The sequence below is a fragment of the Clinocottus analis genome, unplaced genomic scaffold, assembly GCF_023055335.1.
Source record: "Clinocottus analis isolate CAN_PGR_092001 unplaced genomic scaffold, fCliAna1.0.p SCAF_24, whole genome shotgun sequence".
NCBI lineage: Eukaryota > Metazoa > Chordata > Actinopteri > Perciformes > Cottidae > Clinocottus > Clinocottus analis.
In genome coordinates this window covers 252501-272500 of record NW_027175976.1, presented here as the reverse complement: position 1 = coordinate 272500, position 20000 = coordinate 252501, and the positions used below count along the sequence as shown (strand labels likewise).

At 42.6% G+C, this 20000-nt stretch overlaps 2 protein-coding genes across 6 annotated transcripts in view; both read left to right on the top strand.

The window, feature by feature from the left end:
- The first annotated feature begins 3498 nt into the window (after positions 1-3498).
- s100b (S100 calcium binding protein, beta (neural)) lies at positions 3499-9240 on the top strand. 3 transcript variants are annotated; one of them, XM_068590857.1, is made up of 7 exons: positions 3499-3630; positions 4447-4593; positions 5081-6400; positions 6980-7214; positions 7541-7965; positions 8048-8089; positions 8342-9240. In XM_068590857.1, the coding sequence occupies exons 2-3, from the start codon at positions 4456-4458 to the stop codon at positions 5225-5227; spliced, it is 285 nt and encodes a 94-aa protein (XP_068446958.1). In that variant the 5' UTR covers positions 3499-3630; positions 4447-4455; the 3' UTR covers positions 5228-6400; positions 6980-7214; positions 7541-7965; positions 8048-8089; positions 8342-9240. The 3 variants fall into 3 exon arrangements, with proteins under 3 accessions (XP_068446958.1, XP_068446956.1, XP_068446957.1); XM_068590855.1 differs by having other exon boundaries at positions 7541-8089; XM_068590856.1 differs by having other exon boundaries at positions 7538-8089.
- Positions 9241-12031: 2791 nt separating this feature from the next.
- LOC137794151 (aryl hydrocarbon receptor-like) overlaps positions 12032-20000 on the top strand; it is a 23710-nt gene continuing 15741 nt past the window's right edge. The window contains exons 1-2 of one of the 3 annotated variants that reach the window (XM_068590800.1): positions 12032-12161; positions 19531-19718. In XM_068590800.1, coding sequence (XP_068446901.1) covers positions 19556-19718 — 163 coding nt within the window. In that variant the 5' untranslated portion in view covers positions 12032-12161; positions 19531-19555. Of the gene's footprint in view, positions 12162-13606; positions 14010-19530; positions 19719-20000 lie in introns of those variants that run through there. The other 2 variants (XM_068590801.1, XM_068590798.1) reach the window with 2 other exon arrangements.

The window sequence follows — 20000 nt, the reverse complement described above, 5'->3', positions numbered from 1 at the left end:
CAGCTGGAGGTCTCGGCGCTGCAGAGGAAGACACAGCCGGCCTTCTGCATTGTCCCTGAAGCCACTTCAGCGCAACAATTACCCACAAGCCCCCTGGGTCCACAGTGTCCCCATGGCAACCAACGCTGTCCAGCTCTAAAAAGGTTGTTTAGATGTGTGAATCACAGGAGACATTTACATGTTTAGCTTTTAGCCTCGAGAGCTTTAATATAAACATGTTTAAAATTAGCTGCACTTACTTCCAATCTTGTAATCATTTCCAGTTCTGTGCTTTGATTTATTTTATATTTTCACAATATCATGAGTTTGAAACATTGATGAGAGAATCCTCAGATAATCCAGGCTACTTTTTTTAATACTGTTCTCTGTTTTACGTCATCGTAAAGAAATAGAAACTCCAGTCACAGAGTTATCTTGAAGAGAAACTCTCTAACAGACACATGCAGTGCAGATCCTCACCAGTAATATCAGCTCAGCTCAGCCAGATGGTGTTGATCTGTGTGTGTGTGTGTGTGTGTGTGTGTGTGTGTGTGTGTGTGTGTGTGTGTGTGTGTGTGTGTGTGTGTGTGTGTGTGTGTGTGATTAGCTCTTAGAAAGACATAACACAAAAGGACCAAAAAAGAAACAAAAAGACAACAAAACACACCATAAATAGACAAAAGAACTACAAAAGAGACACAAAGAGACACACACAACTGCAAAGAGACACAAACAACATAAAGAGACATAAAGCAACAACACAAAGAGACACAAAAGAAGTGCTGCCCTCTTGTGGTGAATCATTAGCATTACACATTGATTTATCGTTCTTTATTCAAGACTTTTTTCTTAGTTTAGTCCTCTATATTCCTTTTTTATTCCTATTTTAAACAATTAAAAGTGATGTATATATTTATGTAATGTAATTATTTTTTAACAAATACACTAAATGTATCATCTTGTGTCCTCATGTCAGCTCCTGTCTCCTGTTCCTCAGCTCAGGCCAGCAGCAAGGCTTGATTGACAGCTGTTTATGTAGAGCATCCAATCAAATTTCACCTGTTGTTAATCTCTATGCAAAAGTAGTGCTTTAAACAATATGCTAACGGCCAGCTAGCTAGCGTTAGTACCTGCTATCATTGTGGACTTTGTGATTGGTTGCAGGGCCCGCGTGACCATGAACATGCGCTGTAATTGGTAAGTGTGCCAGCATGACAGAAAGCCACTGAGCTGGATTAAGAAGAGTTTATGCTGAAACATAAGATACATTATGTTTATGTTTAATGATGCAACCATTTTTTTCTGCTTTTTGTGTCGTTTTTTTTACCCTGCTTGACTCTCCACCTGTTCCCCCAGTCTCCACTACGCAGCTAGGCTAGGCTAGGCTAGCTGCCGCCACAGCTAGGCTAGGCTAGGCTAGCTGCCGCCACAGCTAGGCTAGGCTAGCTCGTCGTGGAGTCAGTTGGAGAGCTGTGGAGCAGGGAGTTTGTCTGCTGCTGCTGTAGATCACTGTGAAGGGGATTTATGAATATTTCATGTGAATTTTGTCGAATATGTCTCTGCATATCAGCTGCACAGTTCAAAGTTGAGGAGAAATAAGTTGTACAGTAGTTAATGATTCGTTCTGGTGGACTCGTGCTCTGGTGTGTGCAGTGTTTGAGTGCTGCAGTTTTGTTGGATTATTTCGACATGTTTAGACTGTAAACTATTATATTGCATGTTTAAACAGCTTTATAGGAAGCAGTGTTCCAATGTATGTGTCTGGGGCTTTTATTGTGAAGGGAAATGTTCTGGTGAAGTGTGGAACGAGAATGAAAGTGGTTTCTGTCTTGTGCAATCTACGCTGCACCGTGTCCTTTGTGATTAAAATAAAGTACATTGTCTGTTTACGATGCAGCATCCCGTCATGCTCGTATTTATGTTAACAATATCAGACAGCAAAGAAGAGGAAGTTGGACGCGATCAGCTGTTAAACACCACAGCAGACGTGGTGACAGAAACCACTGCCCGCCACAGCTCCAGATAGACAGGGTTCATATCACAAGGTCAGAGGTCAGAGGCGGCAACTCTTTGACTCAGACATGAAGAGAGACAGCTCCTGTGTTAAAGTGAAACCGGCTGATGACTCAGCGTCCTGGCAGAGTCTCCCCTCTGTTGCCGGGCGCCGCTCGGCTCGGGGCTCTCAGGGGCCGGCGGCGAGGACGCCTCGGCCGTTTGGGGACGCCGTCTCCTGGGAGACGAAGAAGAAGCTGAAAGAGACAAAGAGAAATAATCTGTCTGACCTCAGCATGTTGTGAGAGTTTTCTTTGATATGAATACACAGCGTGACGTCTACACGTCTCAAAACAACAATACAATATGAAATTAAGATCATCTTTACTCATAACTTCATGTTATTATCTATATAGATGGATGGATAGATGATGATGATAATAATAATAATCTCTTCTATCTATCGTAGGAGAGGACCAGTGCATTCTGGGAATACTTCTCTAAAGGCTTGTTTACAACATGTTGGGAGTAGAAACCTGGCATTGGGACGTGTGTGTGTGTGTGTGTGTGTGTGTGTGTGTGTGTGTGTGTGTGTGTGTGTGTGTGTGTGTGTGTGTGTGTGTGTGTGTGTGTGTGTGTCTGTGTGTGTGTGTGTGTGTGTGTGCGAGTGCGAGCAGTGAAAAGAAGCTTCATTAACATGCAAGGCGAGCCGCTTCCTCTGAAACGGCCTTTGTCAGGCTGTAGAACCGGATCAGACAGCAGTGTGATGAGCGTCTGCAGCCTTAGTACCATTTAGTACCATTTAGTATCTTTTAGTACCCTCAGTACCTTTAGTATCCCTTAGTACCCTCCATACTTTTAATCAATATAATAAAAGTGTCTCTGAGGAGTGACACGTCGTCATAAACAGTAATATTTGGAGTATTGTGTAGTTTCTTGATAATTTCTACTCCATTACTTTATTATTATGTTTTACCTTATATTTTATCATCGCCATTTCTCTGAATAATCTTGAGGTAATAATCCAGGTAAATAACGCTCTCAGGTAAAATAAGTGTTTCATATTCACCTCTTATTCGTGGTAAAGTTTGTTGTACTTGTACTTTATTGAGTAGAGAGCTGCAGCCCACAGAGAGAAACACTAACATGAAGTTGTATCTGTAAAATCATTAAAACGTTTTTCAGTGGAACTATTTCACTTGTAAAACTTTCAAAGTGGCTTTTATGAGTATTTACAAGTCATGAAGACAATACTGTTCATTTACAGGCAGTATTTACAAGTCATGAAGACAATACTGTTCATTTACAGGCAGTATTTACAAGTCATGAAGACAATACTGTTCATTTACAGGCAGTATTTGTGTGATTCTCGCTGATGTAAAATTGAATATTGTCTGAACGTGACTCTAGTGAGTCATGGTTCAGAGTCACATGGTGAGCAGAGCTGCAGTGGAGCGAGGGGAGGTGGACACTGGGGATTGGTCAGCGGTCTGCATGACCCCACCAACCCCACCTGCACCCTCCACCAGCACCCTGCACTCTCCACCAGCACCCTGCACTCTCCACCAGCACCCTGCACTCTCCACCAGCACCCTTCCGGCTGCTGTATAAAGCGGTTTCGTCCTCTCTCTCCATCAGCCGGCCTGGACTCCCTCTGAGGTAAGATCTCATATTTAAAGCTTGAGGTAAGATCTCATATCTAAAGCTTGAGGTAAGATCTCTCATATCTAAAGCTTGAGGTAAGATCTCTCATATCTAAAGCTTGAGGTAAGATCTCTCATATCTAAAGCTTGAGGTAAGATCTCTCATATCTAAAGCTTGAGGTAAGATCTCTCATATCTAAAGCTTGAGGTAAGATCTCTCATATCTAAAGCTTGAGGTAAGATCTCATATTTAAAGCTTGAGGTAAGATCTCTCATATCTAAAGCTTGAGGTAAGATCTCATATTTAAAGCTTGAGGTAAGATCTCTCATATCTAAAGCTTGAGGTAAGATCTCTCATATCTAAAGCTTGAGGTAAGATCTCTCATATCTAAAGCTTGAGGTAAGATCTCTCATATCTAAAGCTTGCAGAATGAGGCATCATGAGATCAGATGTGATCTCATGTTCACACGTCTCTAGAACGCCAGCTTCTAAATTATTGATTTATTTAGTTGAAGTATTAGATTCTAAGGTTTTTTTATTCACTTCTTAAATCAGTGAATTTTGTCACCAGCTATAAACAAATGTATTCCCGTCATATTGGTATGAACAAAAGAGGCGGTGGATGCCGAGTGAACATGTTTATGAATAAAAGAGTGAGTTCATGATCAGAGTCTGAGAAAAGTCATTCTAACGGGTAAAAACTTCTGTTATGAAATGTTATGTTTAAATGTGCACATTATATAACGGACACAGTAGTGAAACAAACAGCTGAATATGTTCTTTGGATGTTTCCTCTCGTCTGACGCGTCATGTTGTGTTTTCATGATGAAGACGAAGAAGATGAGCGACCTGGAGAGCGCGATGGCGACCGTCATTGCCGTGTTCCAGAAGTATTCGGAGCGAGAAGGAGACAAACATAAGCTGAAGAAGAGCGAGCTGAAGCAGCTGCTGCAGGACGAGCTGCCGGAGCTGCTGCAGGTGAAGCGTTAAATATGAAATCTGAATATCTCATGTGCTGCCTGCAGAGTGCACTACTAACTTCAGTTGAAGGATACAAAGTACCGCTGCGAGTCCTGATGCAGAATGATGTGGAGTCATCTTTCATCACTAGATGCATCTTCATGTCTAATGTTTTCACATTTTTCTCTTTTGACTTTTTGTTGCTTTTTTGTCAGTTTTTTGTTATTTTATGAGAATTTTCTTTGTAATTTTCAAACTTTTTGCTATTTTTTAAAGCCTGTTTTGGGTCTTTTTCATTATAAGTTCTTATGTTGTTTTTAAGTGTTTGCTGTTTTTTTGTCATGTGTTTCGCCATCTCAGCCAGGACCTAAAAGTAAATAACAGTTCAATAAAGCTGTAGAATGATGCATTCATAATGCTTATTGAAGCTGCTAATGTGACCCGCCTTGTCTCCGCCCCGTCTCCTGGCTCCTCCCACCTGTCTCCTGACCCCGCCCCCCTGCAGCACGTGAGGGACCCGGCCGGCCTGGACAGCCTGATGGAGAGCCTGGACCAGGACGGAGACGGCGAGTGCGACTTCCAGGAGTTCATGACCTTTGTGTCCGTGGTTACGGTGTGTTGCCACGAGTTCTTCCACCACGAGGACGAGTGAGGGAGGAAGCTGCCGGAATAATGACGAAGAAGAAGAAGAAGAAGAAGAAGAAGAAGAAGAAGAAGATTCATAATCACTTTAACAACATTCTGCTCTTCAGACGCCAAATGTTTTTCTACTTTTTTGAATCCAGCATTATTTTTGATCTTTACACGATCAATAATGGAATAAGTTGAATCCAGAACATGATGGATGGCGGTGTTAAGGTGTTTCTGCTGGTTTGAAATCCACGTTAGTTCTGTTCATCGGGTTAAAAACTTCATGGTTAAGATTGAAATAAAACACAAACATTAGGTTTCAAATAAGTGATTGTTGCTTTCTTTAAATATGTCAACAAATTACTTTTTGATATTTGTGACAAAATCCAGAAGAAGTATGTTTCATTTAAATGACCTTTTAGTTTTATCCTGATGGCTCATTGGTTTAAACTTTGGTTGTGGAGTCCAGACTTTAGTGAGGATGAAATGTCTTTAAAATGTCGAAAATCTAGTCGACTATCAAACATATAACTAACAATAACGTCAGCTACTAAAATGTCTATATATATATATATATATATATATATATATATATATATATAAAATAGTGTAGTCTATATAAATAGTTTGTAAAATGTTTATCAAAGCAGATGAACGTGAATTAAATGATCAGCGTGTGACTCCTGAGTTTGTTCTTATTCATGATGAATTCACCTTAAATCAATGAAAGGAACTTCCTGTGACGAGCTTCCTGTCTTCCTGTCCTCAGGTGTGGGAGGGGCTTCATGTGTGGGAGGGGCTTCATGACAGCTCACTTGACTTCCAGTGTCTCACGTCAGCCTGCGTTCCTGCTGAGAGAATGGAAAACGGCCACATATTAATAACAATAACCATCACACTCTGTCTAGTTGTCCTGATGCATTCTGGGAAATGCAGGAAGCACAAACTGCTGCAAACGGAGGAGGAGACGTTCATGAACAGGATGACGCAACGTCAGCTGCACGGCTCCATCTGCAGGCTGAGCATCAGAGGGGCGAAGTCAGCCTCGTGATTGGCCGGAGGGGGAACAGCTCTTGACCCTGGGGAGAGACACCACACCCGTGTGTGTGTGTGTGTGTGTGTGTGTGTGTGTGTGTGTGTGTGTGTGTGTTGTTCAGCAAATGCTCTGTTGTGTTTCCTCTTCTTCTTTGAACTGGTGAGTTTCTCGTTTGTTTTGAACCTTTTCATGAATCCTTGTGTTTTATGTGTTAAACCAACAGAACATATTGTGCTCCAGTCTCACAGCTGATGAGAGCAGAGAGGAACGTTTATGACAAGTCTGATTAACACGACCTCCATGCTGCAGCTCCGAGATAAACCAAGAGCTCAGCATGTGAGGCGCGTACTTTCAGAAGTTTATTCAGAGAAACATGTACTTTAAGAAGTTTATTAGGAGAAAAACATGTACGTTAAGAAGTTCATTAAGAGAAACATGTACTTCAAGAAGATTATTGAGAGAGAAACACATACTTTCAGAAGTTTATTAAGAGAATCAAGTACTTTAAAAAGTATATAAGAGAATCATGTACTTTTAAGAAGTTGCGTGTGACTTAAGGGAAGTTGAATGGACATAAACTATTAATTCTATGAATCACACTTAAAATGTGTATTACTTTTAACAGTTATGAGAAAGTTATTTATGAATTATTAATTTGTTGGATTCTGCAAAATCAGCTTTTTGTGAAAAGAATCTTAACTTTTATGAATATCTGATTTTGATATTCTTTCTGCTCAGGTCGACGTCGCCATGAACGATTACCGTTTTTTATCTTCTCCTCCTCCTCTTCCTCCTACTGCTGCTCCTCTTTCTCCTCCTCCTGTTGCTCCTGTTGCTCCCTCTTCTCCTCCTCCTCCTGCTAGTCTTCCTCCTATTGCTGTTGCTCCCTCTTCTCCTCCTTTTCCTCCTGTTGCTCCCTCTCCGTCTCTTCCTCCTCCTCCTCTTGATGATGTGAACATCACGGTGGTGAATGGTACGTGTACTTGTACATCAACGAGACAGTAAATCCCTCTGTTGGTTGTTGGTAACCTAAAACTAGAACAAGTACTTAGATCGAGTAGAACAAAACACATGCGACGTGCTGAGAGTACTTTTACTTGTAACAGAGTAGTTTTACTTGTAACAAAGTACTTTTACTTGTGACGGAGTACTTTGACATGGTTGATGTTGTATACTTTTGCTAAGTAAAGATACTTTGTACACACGGTAAAGTTTGACTCACACACTGTGTGTGTGTGTGTGTGTGTGTGTGTGTGTGTGTGTGTGTGTGTGTGTGTGTGTGTGTGTACGTGTTAGCAGGGCGTGTCTTATCAGCATGAAGGAGCGTGATGCCTTCAGGGTCTGTCCCCATGGAGATAAGGCTGTTACTTTATTTAATATCTCAGAGGGAAATATTCAACTGTTTAGGTCTTTTATCGTTACTAATTGTTACATAACTTTACTTATTGTTACATAACTTTACTAATTCTTACTAATCGTTACTTATTTTTGCTTATCGTTCCTTAACGTTACTTAATTTAATATATCAGAGGGAAATATTCAATTTTTACATAACGCTACTAATCGTTACATATACTTTTTTTCCTTTTCAATTCTTATTGTTATTTTGTTACTAGTGGTTACTCTTCGCATGATGTACTATGTACTTCACTCGTAGTACTAGTACTTTGAAGTCCTCCTGGAGGATCTCCTCCTCTGCGGCCACATGTGTTAATGGAGCAGTGGTGGGTTTGTAGTGGGAGTGTGGGCAGTATTTCATAAATAACGCTGAAGGAGTTCTTTAAATTTCATTTGTGTCGGTTTCAGGCTTCAACACGAACGACGGAGCGTCTGCAGCTTTGGTTGGAGGTGAGAGAGAAACCTTTAACTCCTGATTATGAACCTTTAACTCCTGATTATGAACCTTTAACTCCTGATTCTAGTGTCAGACAAGCAGGAAGTCTTTTACCCAGAATTACACAAACGGTACCTGAATGCAGCATGTCTTCTTTAAAGAGGACCATGCAAAGTCTGATGTACCTGAATGCAGCATGTCCTCTGTAAGGAGGACCGGAGGTTTGATCCTGCAGGATTTGGTTCTCATCCCTTCGTCCCCTTCAGGCGTCGTGGGCGCCGTGCTGCTGCTGATCTGCGTTGCCGTGGTGATGCTGTGGGCGTGGACAAGACGTAAAGGCTCGTACGTCACCAATGAGACGGACAATGACGACGAAGACGAGCTGGACGACGAAGACGAGCTGGACGATGAAGACGAGCTGGACGATGAAGACGCTGCGCTACAAAGCCTGTGAGGACGATGAGAGACGAAAAACCTAAAACACAGACTTGACTTAGCCCGTCGCCCCCTGGAGGCCGCGAGAACAACTGCATGATTTTTAGTGACTTTTCTCTCTCAACTGATTTCTGATGTCCATTATTCACATTTTATACATTATTCCTCCTGCTCTTGGACTCTTTGTGCGGAGAAACTACTCATGAAGCAAAAAACAACGACATGCCTTACTGCATTTTTAATCAAAGGCAGAATTTAATTTGGAGAAATTGAGAATCTGCTTCATGTTTTTAAAGTGCAGCTTTAATTGAAGTCTCTTTTATGGAAAACGTCTGTTTTAAACAGGATAAAGTCCATGAATTTAGGCGTCGATATCAGATCTTTGGCCTCAAATCTTCTTCCTGCTTTGTTGTTCGTCTCTTTTTCTGAATCAATGGTAAAAACTTTTATCTTTTTACAGCCGAACAAACGACAATCTGCTGCTTTTCTTAATTCATACTCAACCTGAATTCAGCCCAAATTGAGGCTTTTTATGCATTTCTTTTAAACTAGAATATTGTTTCATTTTTTTAAAATAAATTGACCAAAATGAGAAAGTTAATATTTTGTTGGAACAATACATTGTTCTTTATTCATTAAAATCTATTTTTACTTGTTCATAATAATAAAGTACAGCCTCTCTTTTGAGCTCTGTGGTCATAATTACAACAGTTATGACGACAAAAAACAATTAGTTGGTTTTGTTTTGAAATCTTTACCGCAAGTGTTAATGTGTCACATTTTGTCTAACGTTCTTCTGTTGGTTTTCTATTACACCGTTTATTCATTATCATCATCCTCGTGTGGCTACGCTGCCCTCTGGTGGTTCAAAACGTGTAACTACACGTGTGTTCTACATTTTTAATGCTGTTTGTAACAAAATCTTCAGAAAGTGAGGTTTTACGCCCTCTGGCGGCCATGGCTAGTCACTACAGTTAGATTTATATCACGTTAGCGGAAATGCCTACAAGCAATACTTAATACTTCCGTATTAAACTTATATTTAAAACGGTTGTTTCATTAGAATTATTTACCGACGAAGTCAAAAAAGGGAGGAAGATGAAAAAGTATTCAGCAGGATTAATTAATTTAATTTAATTGTCTTGTATCTAAAGAGTGGGCGTGGTCATGTTTGTTTTTGCCGGTTGACCGGTTTTCAACATGGCGACCGAGTGGAAAACTTCTCATTTTACAGCTAAACAGTTCACGAAAACATGTTTCTACATTTGAGGCGATAAATAACATATGACGTAACAGAATATCAATTATTTTTAGATCAACACTATAGTTTGTCTGTTGAATTGACGTCAGCAGTCTTTGATCAAGGTGGTAGCAGATTAGCAGGGGGGAGCAGGGAGGCAGGCGGGTGGTTAATAAGGAAGTGAAGTTGTGTTTGTTGTATTGTGAGTGTGGTGGACGCTAAGTGAGTTTGTTAGCTGTTCCGCATGAGCTACTGTTAGCGAAGAAGCCTGTTACAAGACTGTAAACATTTGTGCAATAAACCTGCAAGTTAAGGAGACTAACGTCTGCAAATCATTACTGCGGACGTAAAAATATGAATTAATAGTTTGACTGTTGAATTGACGTCAGCAGTCTTTGATCAAGGTGGTAGCAGATTAAAATACAGTAATGAGTTTAACGGCCTCTGGCGGTCACAGTCTATAACTACTAAGGTGCTATCAAGTTTGACACATTAGATACAAGCAATACTTCCGGTTTAATCGTTCAAAATAAAAGCCCAAGGAGTGTAATTACGCATATTGACCACCTGAGGGCAGTGGAGAGTCATAATTATTGGGGCTTTAACCAAGGGTTCCTAGAGCGCCATCCAAACACACAATACAATAGCTTACAAGGCTACTGACACAACGGTCACTACAATCTGTAAATGTAAAACGAACAGTAGCTCTTGCGGAACAGCTAACAAGCTCACGTAGCATCCCCCCCACTCACTATACAACAACAAACACAACGTCACGTCCTCCTCAACCACCTTGACCAAAGACTGCTGACGTCAATTCAACAGTCAAACTATAGATAGTGTTGATCTAAAAGTAATTGATATTCTGTTACGTTATATGTTATTTATCGCCTCAAATGTAGAAACATGTTTTCGTGAACTGTTGTAAAATGACAAGTTTTCCACTCGGCCGCCACGTTGAAAACCGGCCAACCGGCAAAAACAATCATGACCATTATTAAATGTGAGATAATACTGCTTAAAATGTTTTCATCTTCCTCCCCTTTTTGACTGCGTCGTTAAAAAATTCTAATGAAACAACCGTATTAAATATAAGTTTAATACCGAAGTAATAAGTATTGCTTGTAGGCATTTCCGCAAACTTGATTTAAATCTAACTGTAGTGACTAACCATGGCCGCCAGAGGGCGTAAAACCTCACTTTCTGAAGATTTAGTTACAAACTTAGCATTAAAAATATACAACACACGTGTAGTTGCACGTTTTGAACCACCAGAGGGCAGCGTAGCCACACGAGGATGATGATAAATAAACGGTGTAATAGAAAACCAACAAAAGAAAGTTAGACTGACACATTTACACTTCCGGGTAAAGGATTAAAAATATAAACAAATAATATATTGTTCATCTTCTTGCTAGTGGATTTATATACAATTCATTTGTATATATTTAATTGTATATAATGCATACAAACCTCAAGATAACCAATGTGTCAATATAACCAAAGTCAATCATTATTGAGGCTATTGACACAACGGTCACTGCAATCTGTAAATGTAGAAATATATAAAAATCACATTATGTTATTAATATTGTAACGTCTGCAATAATGACTCGCAGACGTTGGTCTCCTTAACTTGCAGGTTTATTGCACAAATGTTAACAGTTTTGTGAGTCTCTTCTCGAAATGTAATTGATATTCTGTTTATTCTGTTTCCCCAAATCCCGGGGCCGAGACAGACAGACAGACACACACACACATACACAAACACACACACACACACACACACGGTGAAGTCACCGTCTGTGAGCACAAAGATGGCCGAAGCGGCACCTTTGCGTGCAAATGAAGGCCACCCAGTGTGTGTGTGTGTGTGTGTGTGTGTGTGTGTGTGTGTGTATGTGTGTGTGTGTGTGTGTGTGTGTGTAAGTTGTGTGTGTGTACGTTTATTTAAGTACTACTTTTTCAAGGTACTTGTACTCCACCTGAGTACTCCACATCTCAGAGGACAGTTGTGTACTTGTTGCAGTACGTGAGGTATGATGGGTTGAGCCACTCTGCCAAACAAAGACACGAAAACTAATCTGTGCTTTCAACTCCTCTTCATCAACCACCTCTGCAGGAATTCACTCTCTGGGAGCTAACTGGTGCTTAGCCACAGCTGCACTGGGCCGACTGGGAGCTAACTGGTGCTCAGCCACAGCTGCACTGGGCCGACTGGGAGCTAACTGGTGCTCAGCCACAGCTGCACTGGGCCGACTGGGAGCTAACTGGTGCTCAGCCACAGCTGCACTGGGCCGACTGGGAGCTAACTGGTGCTCAGCCACAGCTGCACTGGGCCGACTGGGAGCTAACTGGTGCTCAGCCACAGCTGCACTGGGCCGACTGGGAGCTAACTGGTGCTTCATCAGGTCTGTAAAACCTAGGAAGCGGTTAACAGCTCTGTGACGTTCCTGAGAGACTTTTCTGAGAGTGAATCAAACACGTTGCATCATCAGGAGCATCCACGTGGTCTCTCTTTTACTCTTTTATGTTTCAGAAATGTTTTGTTTTCATTTCTCATTGCTTACACATATTTGATGAGGCAAATTAACAATACAAAAATATAGATTTTTCCCTTAGCGCAACAACGCAACGCAACAACGCAACGCAACAATGTTACGCAACAACGTAACGCAACAACGTAACACAACAATGTTACGCAACAACGTAACGCAATAACGTAACACAACAACGTAACGCAACAACGTAACGCAACAACGTAACGCAACAATGTAACGCAACAACGTAACGCAACAACGTAACGCAACAACGTAACGCAACAACGTAACGCAACAACGTAACGCAACAATGTAACGCAACCATGTAAAGTAAGTTAAAACACACAACGTGTTCCCAGCCAGTGATGAAAGTGCTTCAGTGCTGAACTCTTTGTCCTTCATGTGTGACCTTCGTCCTTCATGTGTGACCTTGGTCCTTCATGTGTGACCTTCGTCCTTCATGTGTGACCTTGGTTCTTCATGTGTGACCTTGGTCCTTCATGTGTGACCTTGGTCCTTCATGTGTGACCTTTGTCCTTCATGTGTGACCTTGGTCCTTCATGTGTGACCTTTGTCCTTCATGTGTGATCTTCGTCCTTCATGTGTGACCTTTGTCCTTCATGTGTGACCTTGGTTCTTCATGTGTGACCTTGGTCCTTCATGTGTGACCTTTGTCCTTCATGTGTGACCTTCGTCCTTCATGTGTGACCTTGGTCCTTCATGTGTGACCTTGGTCCTTCATGTGTGACCTTTGTCCTTCATGTGTGACCTTTGTCCTTCATGTGTGACCTTCGTCCTTCATGTGTGACCTTGGTCCTTCATGCAGCTTGTTGTTGCACACTTCATCAAATGGGATTAGAGGGAACTTTGTATTTTAAACTGCAGATGAAGATGAAGAGAAGGACGTCCGCTGCAGAATCCAGCTTCTGTTTCCACGTGCTGTCTCCTCGTTGACCTGCAGCTGTTAGTTCTACTCTTTTAGTGTAACTAAGCTTTGAAGCTCTCGCTCTGAACACCAAAACAAATAAACCTGGCTCCCCCTCTTTTTTTAGCATAATAAATAAAAAAATAATACAATTATAAAATTATATATGTATATATATACATATATATAGTAAAATAATAATAAAATTATAAGATAATGAAACAATAAGTAATGCAGTTTCACACTCATTCACCATCCGCGGTGCGTGTGTCACGTGGTCTATATTCGGTCCACCTTAAAAGATTTCTGCGCTCGCGGCACTGTGTCACACGAGTACAGTTGCGGGAGCGCGCTCGGCGGGAGCGAGCAGCAGCAGCCTGGTCAGGTCTCACAACCCGAGGTGACGCGGGCAGGAGAGACTTTACCGTCTAAAAGTTGCGGTATTTCCGGTAAATCGGTGTGGAAATACTTCCCAGCGTGGACTATGCGCAGTTGTGGCAGATAGCCGACGTCTCGCGGACGTTTGCAGCAATAAAATACTACAAAAAGTGAGTATTTGTTGACCGAAGGACGAACTTCAGAGGAATTCACCGACTTCTTCTACACGTTATTCTTCTCAGAGGATGTAAGTCCCCCGCTGGAGCTGGTGACGTGTCCGCGAGCCGCCGGGACAAAAGGACCTTTTTTATTTAGTGTGTTTTAATTTGCGGTCAGCGCACTTTGTTCGCGGTGAGCATGCTGGCGAACACGGCGCTGTACGCCGCGAAGAAGCGGAAGAAGCCGGTGCAGAAGCTGTGAGTACACCCGCGAGCCCGCGCTCATATTACAGCGTGCATGTGAGGCGCGTGAGCTGCTTAGGATTGAACTTTACCTGTATGCATGTCTGTAATAATGCTGTGAGTCAGCTATTGTACTTTTACTGCACTGCTACAACTACTACTACAACTACTACTACTACTACTACTACTACTACTACTACTACTACTACTACTACTACTACTACTAATACGCTGGCGTTGCTTGTGCTCCAGTTTGTTGTTTCTTTATAATGTTTGCATACAAAAACACAAGTTTGTGATGCTTTTATTGCAGTAAAATCTGTTTTTTTATGTCATTTAAACAATAACCTTATATATGAATACATTGCATCTGGTTCTTTAGGGTTGGTTACATTGCATCTGGTTCTTTAGGGGTTGGTTACATTGCATCTGGTTCTTTAGGGGTTGGTTACATTGCATCTGGTTCTTTAGGGGTTGGTTACATTGCATCTGGTTCTTTAGGGGTTGGTTACATTGCATCTGGTTCTTTAGGGGTTGGTTACATTGCATCTGGTTCTTTAGGGGTTGGTTACATTGCATCTGGTTCTTTAGGGGTTGGTTACGTTGCATCTGGTTCTTTAGGGGTTGGTTACATTGCATCTGGTTCTTTAGGGGTTGGTTACGTTGCATCTGGTTCTTTAGGGGTTGGTTACATTGCATCTGGTTCTTTAGGGGTTGGTTACATTGCATCTGGTTCTTTAGGGGTTGGTTACATTGCATCTGGTTCTTTAGGGGTTGGTTACATTGCATCTGGTTCTTTAGGGGTTGGTTACGTTGCATCTGGTTCTTTAGGGGTTGGTTACATTGCATCTGGTTCTTTAGGGGTTGGTTACATTGCATATGGTTCTTTAGCGTTTTCTGCCGCTGTGCCAACATGCTTATTAACACGTATTGCCTCCCGTTGTTGATGGTAACAACAGGAGGCAATACGTTGCAATAACAGGCAATAAAGTCTCTGTGGTGATGCAATGTTGCTGCTGAGGTCCAGCACCCTGCAGGTTCTGCTGCTGAAGAACCAACTGTTGCTTCTGTACTTTTGAATCTAGTTATATAGTATATTATCTTCACACTGTTGTTCCTGCAAAGGTTCTGCGTGCATTGTGTTTATTGTGAATGCAGAGTTCTGTGTCAGTGGTTCTGCCAGCAGAACCCTGTTGGGGGGAACTCCCTCCACCGTTGTGAGCGTCGCTCCACATTCTAACGAGTTTATTTTGGACTGTTTATTTAAACAGCGTCTGGTTTCCTCTGGAAAGCTCCCCGGAGAACCCCGCAGGGCCCCAGAACACGCTTTGAGAACCTCTCCTGCTCTCAGGCGCCGGAGAACAACCACACAAAGAATGAGAGGCTCTTCTTATGTATCACAAGGCTTTAGCGGTTCTGTAAGGAACCCTTTGTTATTGTTCTCTCGAGCAGCAGTTCTGTGAGGAACCCTTTATGATTGTTCTCGAGAGCAGCGGTTCTGTATGTCTCTGTACATAAGTTACGAATACTACAAATTAGTGGAGCTATACGAGTCCTTCATGATGCTGTAAATAAACGCTTAAATATTTCCTCCCAGACTCGTCTCTGTGCATAAAGAGCGGTTTTCTGATGCCCCGCGCAGAACCAGGGTTCCTGGACCCTCTGTGGTTCTGTGAAGAACCCTTTGAGAACGTGTCAGTGAGAGCAGAGCCACGCGGTCCTCAAGTTGTGATTTTTAACTTTTAACAAGCCAGTTGGAGAGAGAGAGAGAGAGAGAGAGAGAGAGAGAGAGAGAGAGAGAGAGAGAGAGAGAGAGAGAGAGAGAGAGAGAGAGAGACAGAGAGAGACAGAGAGAGACAGAGAGAGACAGAGAGAGAGAGAGAGAGAGAGAGAGAGAGAGAGACTACCTGCATTAATCATAATCAGGACGTGGAGCGAGAGCACTCACACGCGATGTTTCCATGAGGGAAGAGGAGGAGGAGGAGGAGGAGGAGGAGGAGGAGGAGGAAGAGGAAGAGGAGGAGGATGGTGGCCTAATCTGAGAATCTCTGTATGTTCCTCTTCCTCCTCAACACACTCTCCTCCTGCATGTCTTCTGTCTCTGGCTTTTTTGGGGGGTTGATTCTTTCCTTTTCCTCCCCCTCTTCACTCTCTTCCTCCTCTTCTTCTTTGTTGTCTTCTTCTTCCTTTTTCTCCGCCTTTTCCTCCACCTCCTTCTCTTCTTCCATCTCCTCCTCTTCCTGTGTGTGTTCATGTTTACACTGTGTACTCTGGTAGAACATGTCATTATGAAGGCAGAGCACCTGGAGAGAGTCTGAGGGTCCTCACCTTCTCTTCTGTTTGTTCTTCATGCAACAAGAGAAACACACAACCTCCCACAGCTCACTGCTCACACAACCTGAACACACAACTTCCCACAGCTCACTGCTCACACAACCTGAACACACAACCTCCCACAGCTCACTGCTCACACAACCTGAACACACAACCTCCCACAGCTCACTGCTCACACAACCTCAGTATACAGAGTACTTCCATCAGTACCTTCACTGTGTCCTGCAGGTTTTCACTGAGTCAGAGTATACAGAGTACTGGCAGATATTAACTCTATGAGGCGGATATTAACTCTATGAGGCGGATATTAACTCTATGAGGCAGATATTAACTCTATGAGGCGGATATTAACTCTATGAGGCGGATATTAACTCTATGAGGCAGATATTAACTCTATGAGGCGGATATTAACTCTATGAGGCAGATATTAACTCTATGAGGCGGATATTAACTCTATGAGGCAGATATTAACTCTATGAGGCAGATATTAACTCTATGAGGCAGATATTAACTCTATGAGGCGGATATTAACTCTATGAGGCGGATATTAACTCTATGAGGCGGATATTAACTCTATGAGGCAGATATTAACTCTTTGAGGCGGATATTAACTCTATGAGGCAGATATTAACTCTATGAGGCAGATATTAACTCTATGACGCAGATATTAACTCTATAAGGCGGATATTAACTCTATGAGGCGGATATTAACTCTATGAGGCAGATATTAACTCTATGAGGCAGATATTAACTCTATGACGCAGATATTAACTCTATAAGGCGGATATTAACTCTATGAGGCGGATATTAACTCTATGAGGCGGATATTAACTCTATGAGGCAGATATTAACTCTATGAGGCATATTATTAACTCTATGAGGCAGATATTAACTCTATAAGGCGGATATTAACTCTATGAGGCGGATATTAACTCTATGAGGCAGATATCAACTCTTTGAGGCGGATATTAACTCTATGAGGCAGATATCAACTCTTTGAGGCGGATATTAACTCTATGAGGCAGATATTAACTCTTTGAGGCATATTATTAACTCTATGAGGCAGATATTAACTCTTTGAGGCAGATATCAACTCTTTGAGGCGGATATTAACTCTATGAGGCGGATATTAACTCTTTGAGGCATATTATTAACTCTATGAGGCAGATATTAACTCTTTGAGGCAGATATTAACTCTATGAGGCAGATATGTATTGAGCTACACGCTGCAGCAGTGGAACGCACAACAACATCAGATTTAGTTTATTTCGTTCTGAAGGTGTCGTTGCTCCGCCGGAGACAAAGTGTCTTTGTGTGAACACACACACACAGATACATTTCTATATATATAGACATACATACACGCCCTCACTAAAAGGGCAGATTCAGGCGATAGCAACAATGGCCGCTCATTGTTCTGGCTCTCAGGAATGCGGCGATAGATGAGATACGTGTTTCTGCAGTATGACTGGAAACAGATGTCTTGTTACCGGAGGGGGAGGGGCTCATCTTACACATGTATGTTACGGTCCAGCCGCTAACAGCAATCACAGGACGGAGCTTTACAGTGTGAAATCCTGCTTCTGCATGTGAAGTGTGCAGCTTTGTTTGAGCTCCACTCCGGCTGTTGGTTTTACTCTGACGATTATATGTTTTCTGTTGCTTCTAGAGGTTTTTTCTTTGGACCAGACGCATTATATTTGCTCTAAATGTCACATATTTTGCACTCTCTTAAAGTCCAGACATGAGTTTCCATGTAGAATAAAACATAAAACTAAGTGCTGACAGGTCTCTATTTTATATTTCATTTCATTTGCACATATCTTCATAGTCATGAGTTGCCAAAATCCTCCACTAAATCTTTTCTTGAACTACTTTTGAGTGTTTTCTTCTCACTATGAATGTGTAGACAACAATATAGCATTGTTTATAGTTTAACAACTCGAATAAGAGTGCAACAATGAGCAGGTTCTTGAATCGCAGCTGGTTCTTTGGTCAGAGCAGGTTCTACACATGCAGGTGCTCTGTGTGAGGCCGGCCTGCAACCGGAAGGTCGCCAGTTTAAATCCTGCAGTGGCAAAAAAAAAACACACATAAAAAAAAGTGTAAAAACTTGAGGAATCTTGAACAAAGGGAGGGAAAGCATAAAGTCCTGTTTATTACCATTATTATCATTAGTTGAGTCCAAATACAGCGATTAATGAGAACCTTCAAAATAAAACGTGAATGCAGTTTGAATCCTTTATTGTGGTGAGCATCCGGCTTCAGAAGAAGAACATGGTGGACATATTGTGTCCACCATGTCCTGCTCCTCTTATACCGCCTCCTCTCCTCCTGTATAACGCCTCCTCTCCTCCTCCTCTCCTCCTGTATAACGCCTCCTCTCCTCCTCCTCTCCTCCTGTATAACGCCTCCTCTCCTCCTCCTCTCCTCCTGTATAACGCCTCCTCTCCTCCTCCTCTCCTCCTGTATAACGCCTCCTCTCCTCCTCCTCTCCTCCTGTATAACGCCTCCTCTCCTCCTCCTCTCTTCCTGTATAACGCCTCCTCTCCTCCTCTTCTCCTCTTGTATAACGCCTCCTCTCCTCCTCCTCTCTTCCTGTATAACGCCTCCTCTTCTCCTCCTCTCCTCTTGTATAACGCCTCCTCTCCTCCTCCTCTCTTCCTGTATAACGCCTCCTCTCCTCCTCTTCTCCTCCTCTCCTCTTGTATAACGCCTCCTCTCCTCCTCCTCTCTTCCTGTATAACGCCTCCTCTCCTCCTCTCCTCCTCCTCTCTTCCTGTATAACGCCTCCTCTCCTCCTCTTCTCCTCCTCTCCTCTTGTATAACGCCCCCTCTCCTTCTCTTCTCCTCCTCTCCTCTTGTATAACGCCTCCTCTCCTCCTCCTCTCTTCCTGTATAACGCCTCCTCTCCTCCTCTTCTCCTCCTCTCCTCTTGTATAACGCCTCCTCTCCTCCTCCTCTCTTCCTGTATAACGCCTCCTCTCCTCCTCTCCTCCTCCTCTCTTCCTGTATAACGCCTCCTCTCCTCCTCTCCTCCTCCTCTCCTCTTGTATAACGCCTCCTCTCCTCCTCTCCTCCTCCTCTCTTCCTGTATAACGCCTCCTCTCCTCCTCTTCTCCTCCTCTCCTCTTGTATAACGCCTCCTCTCCTCCTCTCCTCCTCCTCTCCTCTTGTATAACGCCTCCTCTCCTCCCCTCAGACCCAAGCCTCCTCCTCCTGATGGCATGAAGTCCAACCCGTCTAAGCGTCACCGTGACCGGCTAAACGGCGAGCTGGACCGGCTGACGGGCCTGCTGCCCTTCAGCGTGGAGGTGAGGGCGCGGCTGGACAAGCTGTCGGTGCTGCGGCTGAGCGTCGGCTACCTGAAGGTCAAGAGCTTCTTCAGCGGTGAGTAGACAGGAAGTAGAATTATGCAGACACTATAGGGAGCCATGTGAGAGAGACGGTGTGGATGGGTTTTATTGGGATATCTTTTATTACTTAAGGAGCATTGGTAGCATCTTTCATCACTTTCATCACTTTTCATCACTATTTATCACTTCCATCACTTTTCTCATCACTTTCATCACTTTTCTTATCACTCTAATTAATTGCATGCTTATTTTCTTGTCCGGTAAAGATAAGACGACGGCTTCATCAGGAACAACTTAAATAATGAGAGAATAAAGG